Here is a 17,564-nt window from a genome sequence, read left to right as displayed (position 1 = left end):
AGATAGAGCGAGAGAGAGATACAGAGACACACACTCTCACAGAAACACAGACAGAGCGAGAGAGAGATACAGAGACACACACACTCACAGAAACACAGACAGAGCGAGAGAGAGATACAGAGACACACACACTCACAGAAACACAGACAGAGCGAGAGAGAGATACAGAGACACACACACTCACAGGAACACAGACAGAGCGAGAGAGAGATACAGAGACACACACACTCACAGGAACACAGACAGAGCGAGAGAGAGATACAGAGACACACATTCACACAGAAACACAGACAGAGCGAGAGAAAGATACAGAGAGACTCACACACTCACAGAAACACAGACAGAGCGAGAGAGAGATACAGAGAGACACATATTCACTGACACACAGATAGAGCGAGAGAGAGATACAGAGACACACACTCTCACAGAAACACAGACAGAGCGAGAGAGAGATACAGAGAGACACACACTCACAGAAACACAGGCAGAGCGAGAGAGAGATACAGAGAGACACACACACTCACAGAAACACAGACAGAGAGAGAGAGACAGAGAGACACACACACACACAGAAACACAGGCAGAGCGAGAGAGAGATACAGAGAGACACACACACTCACAGAAACACAGACAGAGCGAGAGAGAGAGACAGAGAGACACACTCACAGAAACACAGACAGAGCGAGAGAGAGATACAGAGACACACATTCACACAGAAACACAGACAGAGCGAGAGAAAGATACAGAGAGACTCACACACTCACAGAAACACAGACAGAGCGAGAGAGAGATACAGAGAGACACATATTCACTGACACACAGATAGAGCGAGAGAGAGATACAGAGACACACACTCTCACAGAAACACAGACAGAGCGAGAGAGAGATACAGAGAGACACACACTCACAGAAACACAGGCAGAGCGAGAGAGAGATACAGAGAGACACACACACTCACAGAAACACAGACAGAGCGAGAGAGAGATACAGAGAGACTCACACACTCACAGAAACACAGACAGAGCGAGAGAGAGATACAGAGAGGCACACACTCACAGAAACACAGACAGAGCGAGAGAGAGATACAGAGAGACACACACACTCACAGAAACACAGACAGAGGGAGAGAGAGATACAGAGACACACACACTCACAGAAACACAGACAGATCGAGAGAGACAGAGAGACACACGCAGAAACACAGACAGAGCGAGAGAGAGAGAGACAGAGAGACACACACTCTCACAGAAACATAGACAGGGCGAGAGAGAGATACAGAGACACACACTCACACAGAAACACAGACAGAGCGAGAGAAAGATACAGAGAGACACACACACTCACAGAAACACAGACAGAGCGAGAGAGAGAGACACACACACTCACAGAAACACAGACAGAGCGAGAGAGAGATACAGAGACACACATTCACACAGAAACACAGACAGAGCGAGAGAAAGATACAGAGACACACGCACACTCACAGAAACACAGGCAGAGCGAGAGAGACATACAGAGAGACACACACTCACTGAAACACAGACAGAGCGAGAGAGAGATACAGAGACACACACACTCACACAGAAACACAGACAGAGCGAGAGAGAGATACAGAGAGACACACACTCACAGAAACACAGGCAGAGCGAGTGAGAGATACAGAGAGACTCACACACTCACAGAAACACAGACAGAGCGAGAGAGAGATACAGAGAGACACACACACTCACAGAAACACAGGCAGAGCGAGAGAGAGATACAGAGAGACACACACTCACAGAAACACAGGCAGAGCGAGTGAGAGATACAGAGACACACGCACAGAAACACAGACAGAGCATGAGAGAGAGACAGAGCGACACACACAGAAACACAGACAGAGCGAGAGAGAGAGAGACAGAGAGACACACACACTCACAGAAACACAGACAGAGCGAGAGAGAGATACAGAGAGACTCACAAACTCACAGAAACACAGACAGAGCGAGAGAGAGATACAGAGAGACACACACACTCACAGAAACACAGACAGAGCGAGAGAGAGTTACAGAGAGACACACACACTCACAGAAACACAGACAGAGCGAGAGAGAGATACAGAGACACACACTCTCACAGAAACACAGACAGAGCGAGAGAGAGATACAGAGACACACACACTCACAGAAACACAGACAGAGCGTGAGAGAGACAGAGAGACACACTCAGAAACACAGACAGAGCGAGGGAGAGATACAGAGAGCCTCACACACTCACAGAAACACAGACAGAGCGAGAGAGAGATACAGAGAGACACACACACTCACAGAAACACAGACAGAGGGAGAGAGAGATACAGAGAGACACAATCACTCACAGAAACACAGACAGAGGGAGAGAGAGATACAGAGACACACACACTCACAGAAACACAGGCAGAGTGAGAGAGAGATACAGAGAGACACACACACTCACAGAAACACAGACAGCGGGAGAGAGATACAGAGAGACACACACAGAAACACAGACAGAGCGACAGAGAGACACACATACAGAAACACAGACAGAGCGAGAGAGAGAGAGACACACACACTCACAGAAACACAGACAGTGGGAGAGAGAGATACAGAGACACACACACACACAGAAACACAGACAGAGCGACAGAGAGATACAGAGAGACACACTCACAGAAACACAGACAGAGCGAGAGAGAGATACAGAGAGACACACATTCACAGATACACGGACAGAGCGAGAGAGAGATACAGAGACATACACACTCACAGAAACACAGAGCGAGAGAGAGACACACACACACACACAGAAAGACAGAGCGAGACAGAGAGACACACACACTCACAGAAACACAGACAGAGCGTGAGAGAGACAGAGAGACACACACCGAAACACAGACAGAGCGAAAGAGAGAGACAGAGAGACACACACACAGAAACACAGAGCGAGAGAGAGAGACAGAGAGACACACACACTCACAGAAACACAGACAGAGCTAGAGAGAGATACAGAGAGACACACACACACACAGAAGCACAGACAGAGCGAGAGACAGAGAGACACACACACTCACAGAAACACAGACAGAGCGAGAGAGAGATACAGAGACACACACTCACACAGAAACACAGACAGAGCTAGAGCGAGATACAGAGAGACACACACACTCACAGAGACACAGACAGAGCGAGAGAGAGGTACAGAGAGACACACACACTCACAGAAACACAGACAGCACGAGAGAGAGACACACACACTCACAGAAACACAGACAGAGCGAGAGAGAGATACAGAGACACACACACTCACTAAACACAGACAGAGCGAGAGAGAGATACAGAGACACACACACTCACAGAAACACAGAGCGAGAGAGAGAGAGAGAGACAGAGAGACACACACACACACAGAAACACAGAGCGAGACAGAGAGACACACACACTCACAGAAACACAGAGCGTGAGAGAGATAGAGACACACACTCCCAGAAAAACAGACAGAGCGAGAGAGACAGACAGAGAGAAACACACACTCACACAGAAACACAGACAGAGCGAGAGAGAGACACACACACTCACAGAAACACAGACAGAGGGAGAGAGAGATACAGAGAGACACACACTCACAGAAAAACAGACCGAGCGAGAGAGAGAAACGGAGAGACACACACTCACAGAAAAACAGACAGAGCGAGAGAGAGAGACAGAGAGACACACACACTCACAGAAACACAGACAGAGCTAGAGAGAGATACAGAGAGACACACACACACACAGAAACACAGACAGAGCGAGAGACAGAGAGACACACACACTCACAGAAACACAGACAGAGCGAGAGAGAGATACAGAGACACACACTCACACAGAAACACAGACAGAGCGAGAGAGAGATACAGAGAGACACACACACTCACAGAAACACAGACAGAGCTAGAGGGAGATACAGAGAGACACACACACTCACAGAGACACAGACAGAGCGAGAGAGAGATACAGACAGACACACACACTCACAGAAACACAGACAGAGCGAGAGAGAGATACAGAGAGACACACACTCACAGAAACACAGACAGAGCGAGAGAGAAATACAGAGACACACTCACACAGAAACACAGACAGAGCGAGAGAGAGATACAGAGAGACACACACTCACAGAAACACAGACAGAGCGAGAGAGAGATACAGAGACACACACACTCACTAAACACAGACAGAGCGAGAGAGAGATACAGAGACACACACACTCACAGAAACACAGAGCGAGAGAGAGACAGAGAGACACACACACACACAGAAACACAGACAGAGCGAGAGACAGAGAGACACACACACTCACATAAACACAGAGCGAGAGAGAGATACAGAGACACACACTCACACAGAAACACAGACAGTGCGAGAGAGAGTGACAGAGAGAAACACACACTCACACAGAAACACAGACAGAGCGAGAGAGAGATACAGAGAGACACACACTCACAGAAACACAGACAGAGCGAGAGAGAAATACAGAGACACACTCACACAGAAACACAGACAGAGCGAGAGAGAGATACAGAGACACACACTCACACAGAAACACAGACAGAGCGAGAAGAGAAACAGAGAGACACACACTCACAGAAAAACAGACAGAGCGAGAGAGAGATACAGAGAGACACACACACTCACAGAAAAACAGACAGAGCGAGAGAGAGATACAGAGAGACACACACACTCACAGGAACACAGACAGAGCGAGAGAGAGATACAGAGACACACACTCACACAGAAACACAGACAGAGGGAGAGAGAGATACAGAGACACACACTCACACAGAAACACAGACAGAGCTAGAGAGAGATACAGAGAGACACACTCTCACAGAAAAACAGACAGAGCGAGAGAGAGACAGAGAGACACACACACTCACAGAAACACAGACAGAGCTAGAGAGAGATACAGAGAGACACACACACACACAGAAACACAGACAGAGGGAGAGAGAGATACAGAGAGACACACACACACAGAAAAACAGACAGAGCGAGGGAGAGATACAGAGACACACACTCACACAGAAACACAGACAGAGCTAGAGAGAGATACAGAGACACACACTCACACAGAAACACAGACAGAGCTAGAGAGAGATACAGAGAGACACACACTCACAGAAAAACAGACAGAGCGAGAGAGAGACAGAGAGACACACACACTCACAGAAACACAGACAGAGCTAGAGAGAGATACAGAGAGACACACACACACACAGAAACACAGACAGAGCGAGAGAGAGATACAGAGAGACTCACAAACTCACAGAAACACAGACAGAGCGAGAGAGAGATACAGAGAGACACACACACTCACAGAAACACAGACAGAGCGAGAGAGAGATACAGAGAGAACACACACTCACAGAAACACAGACAGAGCGAGAGAGAGATACAGAGACACACACTCTCACAGAAACACAGACAGAGCGAGAGAGAGATACAGAGACACACACACTCACAGAAACACAGACAGAGCGTGAGAGAGACAGAGAGACACACTCAGAAACACAGACAGAGCGAGGGAGAGATACAGAGAGCCTCACACACTCACAGAAACACAGACAGAGCGAGAGAGAGATACAGAGAGACACACACACTCACAGAAACACAGACAGAGGGAGAGAGAGATACAGAGAGACACAATCACTCACAGAAACACAGACAGAGGGAGAGAGAGATACAGAGACACACACACTCACAGAAACACAGGCAGAGTGAGAGAGAGATACAGAGAGACACACACACTCACAGAAACACAGACAGCGGGAGAGAGATACAGAGAGACACACACAGAAACACAGACAGAGCGACAGAGAGACACACATACAGAAACACAGACAGAGCGAGAGAGAGAGAGACACACACACTCACAGAAACACAGACAGTGGGAGAGAGAGATACAGAGACACACACACACAGAAACACAGACAGAGCGACAGAGAGATACAGAGAGACACACTCACAGAAACACAGACAGAGCGAGAGAGAGATACAGAGAGACACACATTCACAGATACACGGACAGAGCGAGAGAGAGATACAGAGACATACACACTCACAGAAACACAGAGCGAGAGAGAGACACACACACACACACAGAAAGACAGAGCGAGACAGAGAGACACACACACTCACAGAAACACAGACAGAGCGTGAGAGAGACAGAGAGACACACACCGAAACACAGACAGAGCGAAAGAGAGAGACAGAGAGACACACACACAGAAACACAGAGCGAGAGAGAGAGACAGAGAGACACACACACTCACAGAAACACAGACAGAGCTAGAGAGAGATACAGAGAGACACACACACACACAGAAGCACAGACAGAGCGAGAGACAGAGAGACACACACACTCACAGAAACACAGACAGAGCGAGAGAGAGATACAGAGACACACACTCACACAGAAACACAGACAGAGCTAGAGCGAGATACAGAGAGACACACACACTCACAGAGACACAGACAGAGCGAGAGAGAGGTACAGAGAGACACACACACTCACAGAAACACAGACAGCACGAGAGAGAGACACACACACTCACAGAAACACAGACAGAGCGAGAGAGAGATACAGAGACACACACACTCACTAAACACAGACAGAGCGAGAGAGAGATACAGAGACACACACACTCACAGAAACACAGAGCGAGAGAGAGAGAGAGAGACAGAGAGACACACACACACACAGAAACACAGAGCGAGACAGAGAGACACACACACTCACAGAAACACAGAGCGTGAGAGAGATAGAGACACACACTCCCAGAAAAACAGACAGAGCGAGAGAGACAGACAGAGAGAAACACACACTCACACAGAAACACAGACAGAGCGAGAGAGAGACACACACACTCACAGAAACACAGACAGAGCGAGAGAGAGATACAGAGAGACACACACACTCACAGAAACACAGACAGAGCTAGAGGGAGATACAGAGAGACACACACACTCACAGAGACACAGACAGAGCGAGAGAGAGATACAGACAGACACACACACTCACAGAAACACAGACAGAGCGAGAGAGAGATACAGAGAGACACACACTCACAGAAACACAGACAGAGCGAGAGAGAAATACAGAGACACACTCACACAGAAACACAGACAGAGCGAGAGAGAGATACAGAGAGACACACACTCACAGAAACACAGACAGAGCGAGAGAGAGATACAGAGACACACACACTCACTAAACACAGACAGAGCGAGAGAGAGATACAGAGACACACACACTCACAGAAACACAGAGCGAGAGAGAGACAGAGAGACACACACACACACAGAAACACAGACAGAGCGAGAGACAGAGAGACACACACACTCACATAAACACAGAGCGAGAGAGAGATACAGAGACACACACTCACACAGAAACACAGACAGAGCGAGAGAGAGTGACAGAGAGAAACACACACTCACACAGAAACACAGACAGAGCGAGAGAGAGATACAGAGAGACACACACTCACAGAAACACAGACAGAGCGAGAGAGAAATACAGAGACACACTCACACAGAAACACAGACAGAGCGAGAGAGAGATACAGAGACACACACTCACACAGAAACACAGACAGAGCGAGAAGAGAAACAGAGAGACACACACTCACAGAAAAACAGACAGAGCGAGAGAGAGATACAGAGAGACACACACACTCACAGAAAAACAGACAGAGCGAGAGAGAGATACAGAGAGACACACACACTCACAGGAACACAGACAGAGCGAGAGAGAGATACAGAGACACACACTCACACAGAAACACAGACAGAGGGAGAGAGAGATACAGAGACACACACTCACACAGAAACACAGACAGAGCTAGAGAGAGATACAGAGAGACACACACTCACAGAAAAACAGACAGAGCGAGAGAGAGACAGAGAGACACACACACTCACAGAAACACAGACAGAGCTAGAGAGAGATACAGAGAGACACACACACACACAGAAACACAGACAGAGGGAGAGAGAGATACAGAGAGACACACACACACAGAAAAACAGACAGAGCGAGAGAGAGATACAGAGACACACACTCACACAGAAACACAGACAGAGCTAGAGAGAGATACAGAGACACACACTCACACAGAAACACAGACAGAGCGAGAGAGAGACAGAGAGACACACACACTCACAGAAACACAGACAGAGCTAGAGAGAGATACAGAGAGACACACACACACACACAGAAACACAGACAGAGCGAGAGAGAGACAGAGAGACACACACACTCACAGAAACACAGACAGAGCTAGAGAGAGATACAGAGAGACACACACTCACACAGAAACACAGACAGAGCGAGAGAGAGACAGAGAGACACACACACTCACAGAAACACAGACAGATCGAGAGAGAGATACAGAGAGACACACACACTCACAGAAACACAGACAGAGGGAGAGAGAGATACAGAGAGACACATACACACACAGAAACACAGACAGAGCGAGAGAGAGATACAGAGAGACACACACTCACAGAAAAACAGACAGAGCGAGAGAGAGACAGAGAGACACACGCACTCACAGAAACACAGACAGAGCTAGAGAGAGATACAGAGAGACACACACACACACAGAAACACAGACAGAGGGAGAGAGAGATACAGAGAGACACACACACACAGAAAAACAGACAGAGCGAGAGAGAGATACAGAGAGACACACACACTCACAGGAACACAGACAGAGCGAGAGAGAGATACAGAGACACACACTCACACAGAAACACAGACAGAGCGAGGGAGAGATACAGAGAGACACACACACTCACAGAAACACAGACAGAGCGAGAGAGAGACACACACACTCACAGGAGGACAGACAGAGCGAGAGAGAGATGCAGAGTCACACACACACTCACAGAAACACAGACAGAGCGAGAGAGAGATACAGAGACACACAAACTCACAGAAACACAGAGCGAGAGAGAGAGACAGAGAGACACACACGCACACAGAAACACAGTCAGAGCGTGAGAGAGATAGAGAGACACACACAGAAACACAGACAGAGCGAGAGAGAGAGACAGAGAGACACACACACAGAAACACAGACAGAGCGTGAGAGAGACAGAGAGACACACACAGAAAAACAGAGCGAGAGAGAGACACACACACACACAGAAACATAGACAGAGCGAGAGACAGAGAGACACACACACTCACAGGAACACAGACAGAGCGAGAGAGAGATACAGAGACACACACTCACACAGAAACACAGACAGAGGGAGAGAGAGTGACAGAGAGACACACACTCACAGAAAAACAGACAGAGCGAGAGAGAGACAGAGAGACACACAGACTCACAGAAACACAGACAGAGCTAGAGAGAGATACAGAGAAACACACACACACACAGAAACACAGACAGAGGGAGAGAGAGATACAGAGAGATACACACACACAGAAAAACAGACAGAGCGAGAGAGAGATACAGAGAGACACACACACTCACAGGAACACAGACAGAGCGAGAGAGAGATACAGAGACACACACTCACACAGAAACACAGACAGAGCGAGAGAGAGATACAGAGAGACACACACACTCACAGAAACACAGACAGAGCGAGAGAGAGACACACACACTCACAGGAGGACAGACAGAGCGAGAGAGAGATACAGAGACACACACACACTCACAGAAACACAGACAGAGCGAGAGAGAGATACAGAGACACACAAACTCACAGAAACACAGAGCGAGAGAGAGAGACAGAGAGACACACACGCACACAGAAACACAGTCAGAGCGTGAGAGAGATAGAGAGACACACACAGAAACACAGACAGAGCGAGAGAGAGAGACAGAGAGACACACACACAGAAACACAGACAGAGCGTGAGAGAGACAGAGAGACACACACAGAAAAACAGACAGAGCGAGAGAGAGATACAGAGAGACACACACACTCACAGGAACACAGACAGAGCGAGAGAGAGATACAGAGACACACACTCACACAGAAATACAGACAGAGCGAGAGAGAGATACAGAGACACACACACTCACAGAAACACAGACAGAGCGAGAGGGAGATACAGAGAGACACACACACTCACCGAAACACAGACAGATCGAGAGAGAGATACAGAGACACACACACTCACAGAAACACAGACAGAGCGAGAGGGAGATACAGAGAGACACACACACTCACAGAAACACAGACAGAGCGAGAGAGAGATACAGAGAGACACACACACTCACAGAAACACAGACAGAGCGAGAGAGAGACACACACACTCACAGGAGGACAGACAGAGCGAGAGAGAGATACAGAGACACACACACACTCACAGAAACACAGACAGAGCGAGAGAGAGATACAGAGACACACAAACTCACAGAAACACAGAGCGAGAGAGAGAGACAGAGAGACACACACGCACACAGAAACACAGTCAGAGCGTGAGAGAGATAGAGAGACACACACAGAAACACAGACAGAGCGAGAGAGAGAGACAGAGAGACACACACAGAAACACAGACAGAGCGTGAGAGAGACAGAGAGACACACACAGAAAAACAGACAGAGCGAGAGAGAGATACAGAGAGACACACACACTCACAGGAACACAGACAGAGCGAGAGAGAGATACAGAGACACACACTCACACAGAAACACAGACAGAGCGAGAGAGAGATACAGAGACACACACACTCACAGAAACACAGACAGAGCGAGAGGGAGATACAGAGAGACACACACACTCACAGAAACACAGAGCGAGAGAGAGACACACACTCTCACAGAAACACAGACAGAGCGAGACAGAGAGACACACATACTCACAGAAACATACAGAGCGAGAGAGAGATGCAGAGACACACACCCTCACAGAAACACAGACAGAGCGAGAGGGAGATACAGAGAGACACACACACTCACAGAAACACAGAGCGAGAGAGAGACACACACTCTCACAGAAACACAGACAGAGCGAGACAGAGAGACACACACACTCACAGAAACATACAGAGCGAGAGAGAGATGCAGAGACACACACCCTCACAGAAACACAGACAGAACGAGAGAGGGAGAGAATGGCAGACAAGAGACAGAAGGAGACAGAGATGGAGAGAGACGGATAGAAATAGACAGAGCAGACAGACTGTCCGAGAGACTGACAGAGAGAGATAGAGAGAGACAGAGAGAGAGATACACAGGGAGGGAGAGAGAGAGACAGGCAGAGAGATACATAGGGAGGGAGAGAGACAGAGAGAGAGATATACAGGGAGGGGGAGAGAGAGAGAGAGAGAGAGAGAGAGAGATAGATAGATAGAGAGAGACAGAGAGAGAGAGAGAGAGATAGGTACACAGGGAGAGAGAGAGAGTGAGACAGAGAGAGGTACACGGGGAGAGAGAGAGAGAGAGATACACAGGGAGGGAGAGAGACACAGAAATAGATATGAACCTATTTTGAGAGAGAGGGAGAGACACATAGAGACAGGCAACACTGTGGACGTCATGGTAGCACAGTGGTTAGCACTGCAGCCTCGGAGCGCCAGGGTACTGGGTTCGATTCCGGCCTTGGGGTGACTGTGTGGAGTCTGCACGCCCACGCAGAGTCTGCGTGGGTTTCCTCCGGGTGCTCCGGCTTCATCCCACAGTCCAAAGACGTGCATTTAGGTGGATTGGACTCGCCAACATGGGTCCAATCGTGTCCGAAGGATGAGGCAGAGTTACAGGGATAGGCCGGGGTGGGGTGGGTGGCGGGGGAGGGGAGGGGAAGGGAGGGGGGGGGAGGGGAGGGGAGGGGGGGGGGTGCATGGGGGAGGGGTTGCTCTTTCAGGGTGTCGGGACAGACGCGACGGGCCGAGCAGACTCCTGCAGCGCAGGGATTCTGCCGCCAGAGAGAGAGAGAGAGAGAGAGAGAAGGCATCACAACCACAGGGACCCCTGTTGTGGAACCCAGCGCCCGCTCACCTCCATGCTTGACCGTTTCCCGTCCAGCGCATGTTCTGACCCTCGAGACGTCACGCTGCTCCCCCAATGCAGGTGGAACTGCGCCACAGCATAATCAGCATGGAGCCCCCCGCCACTCAGCCACATGCTGGAGTTCACCGTCACCTTCACTGAAAGACAAAGGCAGCTCCAGTTCAAACTCCGGGCTGGCTCCTGGCAGCACAGCGGGCCCAGTCAGCCCGCACACGCCCTGGCGTTACCCAATCGAACACAGCCCAGCTGACTACCTCCACCAGACTGCCTCAAACTCCTTTGATTCCCGCCGCACTGTCAGAGGGTCAGTGCGAGCGAGTGCCGCACTGTCAGAGGGTCAGTACTGGGGGAGTGTCGCACTGTCAGAGGGTCAGTACTGAGGGAGTGCCGCACTGTCAGAGGGTCAGTACTGAGGGAGTGCCGCACTGTCAGAGGGTCAGTACTGAGGGAGCGCCGCACTGTCAGAGGGTCAGTACTGAGGGAGCGCCGCACTGTCAGAGGGTCAGTACTGAGGGAGCGCCGCACTGTCAGAGGGTCAGTACTGAGGGAGTGCCGCACTGTCAGAGGGTCAGTGCTGAGGGAGTGCTGCACTGTCAGAGGGTCAGTGCTGAGGGAGTGCTGCACTGTCAGAGGGTCAGTACTGAGGGAGTGCTGCACTGTCAGAGGGTCAGTACTGAGGGGGTGCCGCACTGTCAGAGAATCAGTACTGAGGGAGCGCCGCACTGTCAGAGGGTCAGTGCTGAGGGAGAGCCGCACTGTCAGAGGGTCAGTACTGAGGGAGCGCCGCACTGTCAGAGGGTCAGTACTGAGGGAGTGCTGCACTGTCAGAGGGTCAGTACTGAGGGGGTGCCGCACTGTCAGAGGGTCAGTACTGAGGGAGCACCGGACTGTGGGAGGGTCAGTACTGAGGGAGTGCAGCACTGTCAGAGGGTCAGTGCGAGGGAGCGCCGCACTGTCAGAGGGTCAGTACTGAGGGAGTGTCGCACTGTCAGAGGGTCAGTACTGAGGGAGCGCCGCACTGTCAGAGGGTCAGTACTGAGGGAGCGCCGCACTGTCAGAGGGTCAGTACAGAGGGAGTGCCGCACTGTCAGAGGGTCAGTACTGAGGGAGCGCCGCACTGTCAGAGGGTCAGTACTGAGGGAGTGCCGCACTGTCAGAGGGTCAGTGCTGAGGGAGTGCCGCACTGTCAGAGGGTCAGTGCGAGGGGGCGCCGCACTGTCAGAGGGTCAGTACTGAGGGAGTGCCGCACTGTCAGAGGGTCAGTGCGAGGGGGCGCCGCACTGTCAGAGGGTCAGTACTGAGGGAGTGCCGCACTGTCAGAGGGTCAGTGCTGAGGGAGCGCCGCACTGTCAGAGGGTCAGTACTGAGGGAGTGCCGCACTGTCAGAGGGTCAGTGCGAGGGGTCGCCGCCCTGTTGGAGGGTCAGTACTGAGGGAGCGCCGCACTGTCAGAGGGTCAGTACTGAGGGAGTGCCGCACTGTCAGAGGGTCAGTACTGAGGGAGCGCCGCACTGTCGGAGGGTAAGTACTGAGGGAGCGCCGCACTGTCGGAGGGTCAGTACTGATGGAGTGCCGCACTGTCGGAGGGTAAGTACTGAGGGAGCGCCGCACTGTCGGAGGGTCAGTACTGAGGGAGCGCCGCACTGTCAGAGGGTCAGTACTGAGGGAGCGCCGCACTGTCAGAGGGTCAGTACTGAGGGAGCGCCGCACTGTCAGAGGGTCAGTACTGAGGGAGTACCGCACTGTCAGAGGGTCAGTACTGAGGGAGAGCCGCACTGTCAGAGGGTCAGTACTGAGGGAGCGCCGCACTGTCAGACGGTCAGTACTGAGGGAGTGCCGCACTGTGGGAGGGTCAGTACTGAGGGAGCGCCGCACTGTCAGAGGGTCAGTACTGAGGGAGTGCCGCACTGTCAGAGGGTCAGTACTGAGGGAGCGTCGCACTGTCAGAGGGTCAGTACTGAGGGAGTGCTGCACTGTCAGAGGGTCAGTATTGAGGGAGTGGCGCACTGTCAGACGGTCAGTACAGAGGGAGTGCCACACTGTCGGAGGGTCAGTACTGAGGGAGTGCCGCACTGTCGGGTCGTCAGTACTGATGGAGTGCCGCACTGTCAGAGGGTCAGTACTGAGGGAGTGCCGCACTGTCAGAGGGTCAGTACTGAGGGAGCGCCGCACTGTCAGAGGGTCAGTACTGAGGGAACGCCGCACTGTCGGAGGGTCAGTACTGAGGGAGCGCCGCACTGTCAGAGGGTCAGTACTGAGGGAGCGCCGCACTGTCAGAGGGTCAGTACTGAGGGAGCGCCGCACTGTCAGAGGGTCAGTACTGAGGGAGAGCCGCACTGTCAGAGGGTCAGTACTGAGGGAGTGCCGCACTGTCAGACGGTCAGTACTGAGGGAGTGCCGCACTGTCAGAGGGTCAGTACTGAGGGAGAGCCGCACTGTCAGAGGGTCAGTACTGAGGGAGCGGCGCACTGTCAGACGGTCAGTACTGAGGGAGTGCCGCACTGTGGGAGGGTCAGTACTGAGGGAGCGCCGCACTGTCAGAGGGTCAGTACTGAGGGAGTGCCGCACTGTCAGAGGGTCAGTACTGAGGGAGCGTCGCACTGTCAGAGGGTCAGTACTGAGGGAGTGCTGCACTGTCAGAGGGTCAGTACTGAGGGAGTGGCGCACTGTCAGACGGTCAGTACTGAGGGAGTGCTGCACTGTCAGAGGGTCAGTACTGAGGGAGCGCCGCACTGTCAGAAGGTCAGTACTGAGGGAGTGCCGCACTGTCAGAGGGTCAGTACTGAGGGAGTGCCGCACTGTCAGAGGGTCAGTACTGAGGGAGTGCCGCACTGTCAGACGGTCAGTACTGAGGGAGTGCCGCACTGTCGGGTCGTCAGTACTGAGGGAGTGCCGCACTGTCAGAGGGTTAGTACTGAGGGAGCTCCGCACTGTCAGATGGTCAGCACTGAGGGAGCGCCGCACTGTCAGAGGGTCAGTACTGATGGAGCTCCGCACTGTCGGAGGGTCAGTACTGAGGGAGTGCCGCACTGTCAGAGGGTCAGTACTGAGGGAGTGCCGCACTGTCAGAGGTTCAGTACTGAGGGAGTGCCGCACTGTCAGAGGGTCAGTACTGAGGGAGCGTCGCACTGTCAAAGGGTCAGTACTGAGGGAGCGCCGCACTGTCAGAGGGTCAGTACTGAGGGAGTGCTGCACTGTCAGAGGGTCAGTACTGAGGGAGCGCCGCACTGTCAGAGGGTCAGTACTGAGGGAGCGCCGCACTGTCAGAGGGTCAGTACTGAGGGAGCGCCCCACTGTCAGAGGGTCAGTACTGAGGGAGAGCCGCACTGTCAGACGGTCAGTACTGAGGGAGTGCCGCACTGTGGGAGGGTCAGTACTGAGGGAGCGCCGCACTGTCAGAGGGTCAGTACTGAGGGAGTGCCGCACTGTCAGAGGGTCAGTACTGAGGGAGTGGCGCACTGTCAGAGGGTCAGTACTGAGGGAGTGCTGCACTGTCAGAGGGTCAGTACTGAGGGAGCGCCGCACTGTCAGAGGGTCAGTACTGAGGGAGTGCCGCACTGTCAGAGGGTCAGTACTGAGGGAGTGCTGCACTGTCAGAGGGTCAGTACTGAGGGAGTGCCGCACTGTCAGAGGGTCAGTACTGAGGGAGTGCCGCACTGTCAGAGGGTCAGTACTGAGGGAGTGCCGCACTGTCAGAGGGTCAGTACTGAGGGAGTGCCGCACTGTCAGAGGGTCAATACTGAGGGAGTGCCGCACTGTCTGAAGATCAGTACTGAGGGAGTGCCGCACTGTCGGGTCGTCAGTACTGAGGGAGTGCCGCACTGTCAGAGGGTCAGTACTGAGGGAGTGCCGCACTGTCAGAGGGTCAGTACTGAGGGAGTGCCGCACTGTCAGAGGGTCAGTACTGAGGGAGTGCCGCACTGTCAGAGGGTCAATACTGAGGGAGTGCCGCACTGTCTGAAGATCAGTACTGAGGGAGTGCCGCACTGTCAGAGGGTCAGTACTGAGGGAGCACCGCACTGTCAGAGGGTCAGTACTGAGGGAGTGCCGCACAGTCAGAGGGTCAGTACTGAGGGAGCGCCGCACAGTCGGAGGGTCAGTACTGAGGGAGCGCCGCACTGTCAGAGGGTCAGTACTGAGGGAGCTCCGCACTGTCAGACGGTCAGTACTGAGGGAGTGCCGCACTGTCAGAGGGTTAGTACTGAGGGAGCACCGCACTGTCAGAGGGTCAGTACTGAGGGAGTGCCGCACTGTCAGAGTGTCAGTACTGAGGGAGTGCCGCACTGTCAGAGGGTCAGTACTGAGGGTGAATATTTGTTGTGATGGAGGTTATTTACTGCGAGTACCTGAGGTGGGCGTGCGTTCAATCTTCTTCACAAATTGCGGATTATCGTAATAGTGGAATTGAAACGGGCCCAGCATCTCATTCCTGACCGCCTTGCTTTTCTGGATATTAATTGGAGATTGTTCGGAGCCATTGCAGGTCGGATATGTTGTAGGCCAGGAAGCGGGACCTGAAAAAGGAAATATAAAGATACATAATCACACATAAATCCCCATTTCCCAGTCAGCTCCTTCTTTCTTTCAGGGGATATCTGTACACTGACCGGTGTCTCTCTCTCAGATCCCGAACACACTGTGACACTGTCCCAGAGGGGGAAAGGACAGTGTATCTAACACACTGTGACACTATCTCAGAGGGGGAAAGGACAGTGTATCTAACTCACTGTGACATCCTGTCCCAGTGAGCAAAGGACAGTGTATCTAACACACTGTGACACTGTCCCAGAGGGGGAAAGGACAGTGTATCTAACACACTGTGACACTGTCCCAGAGGGGGAAAGGACAGTGTATCTAACACACTGTGACACTGTCCCAGAGGGGGAAAGGACAGTGTATCTAACACACTGTGACAGCCGTCCCAGAGGGGGAAAGGACAGTGTATCTAACACACTGTGACACTGTCCCAGAGGGGGAAAGGACAGTGTATCTAACACACTGTGACACCCAGTCCCAGAGGGGGGAAGGACAGTGTATCTAACACACTGTGACAGCTGTCCCAGAGGGGGAAAGGACAGTGTATCTAACACACTGTGACAGTTGGTCCCAGAGGGGGAAAGGACAGTGTATCTAACACACTGTGACACTGTCCCAGAGGGGGAAAGGACAGTGTATCTAACACACTGTGACACCCAGTCCCAGAGGGGGAAAGGACAGTGTATCTAACACACAGTGACACTGTCCAAGAGGGGGAAAGGACAGTGTATCTAACACACTGTGACACTGCCCAGAGGGGGAAAGGACAGTGTATCTAACACACTGTAACAGTGTCCCAGAGGGGGAAAGGACAGTGTATCTGACACACTGTGACACTGTCCAAGAGGGGGAAAGGACAGTGTATCTAACACACTGTGACACTGCCCAGAGGGGGAAAGGACAGTGTATCTAACACACTGTGACACTGTCCCAGAGGGGGAAAGGACAGTGTATCTGACACACTGTGACACTGTCCCAGAGGGGTAAAGGACAGTGTATCTAACACACTGTG

General features: G+C 52.1%; 1 protein-coding gene across 2 annotated transcripts in view; it reads right to left on the bottom strand.

Annotated features, from left to right (window-relative positions):
* Nucleotides 1-17,564, bottom strand: part of LOC140396032 (carbonic anhydrase 4-like) — a 261,039-nt gene that overhangs the window by 63,850 nt on the left and 179,625 nt on the right. For both annotated transcript variants that reach the window (XM_072484099.1, XM_072484098.1), the window contains exons 4-5: nt 16,363-16,530; nt 12,006-12,154 (exon numbers count right to left, since the gene is read on the bottom strand). In XM_072484099.1, the coding sequence (XP_072340200.1) occupies nt 12,006-12,154; nt 16,363-16,530 (317 nt within the window). The remainder of the gene's footprint in view (nt 1-12,005; nt 12,155-16,362; nt 16,531-17,564) is intronic.

The sequence above is a fragment of the Scyliorhinus torazame genome, chromosome 19, assembly GCF_047496885.1.
Source record: "Scyliorhinus torazame isolate Kashiwa2021f chromosome 19, sScyTor2.1, whole genome shotgun sequence".
Classification (NCBI taxonomy): Eukaryota; Metazoa; Chordata; class Chondrichthyes; order Carcharhiniformes; family Scyliorhinidae; genus Scyliorhinus; species Scyliorhinus torazame.
Note: the sequence above shows the minus strand (reverse complement) of the source record. Positions and strands in the feature narration are given on the sequence as shown.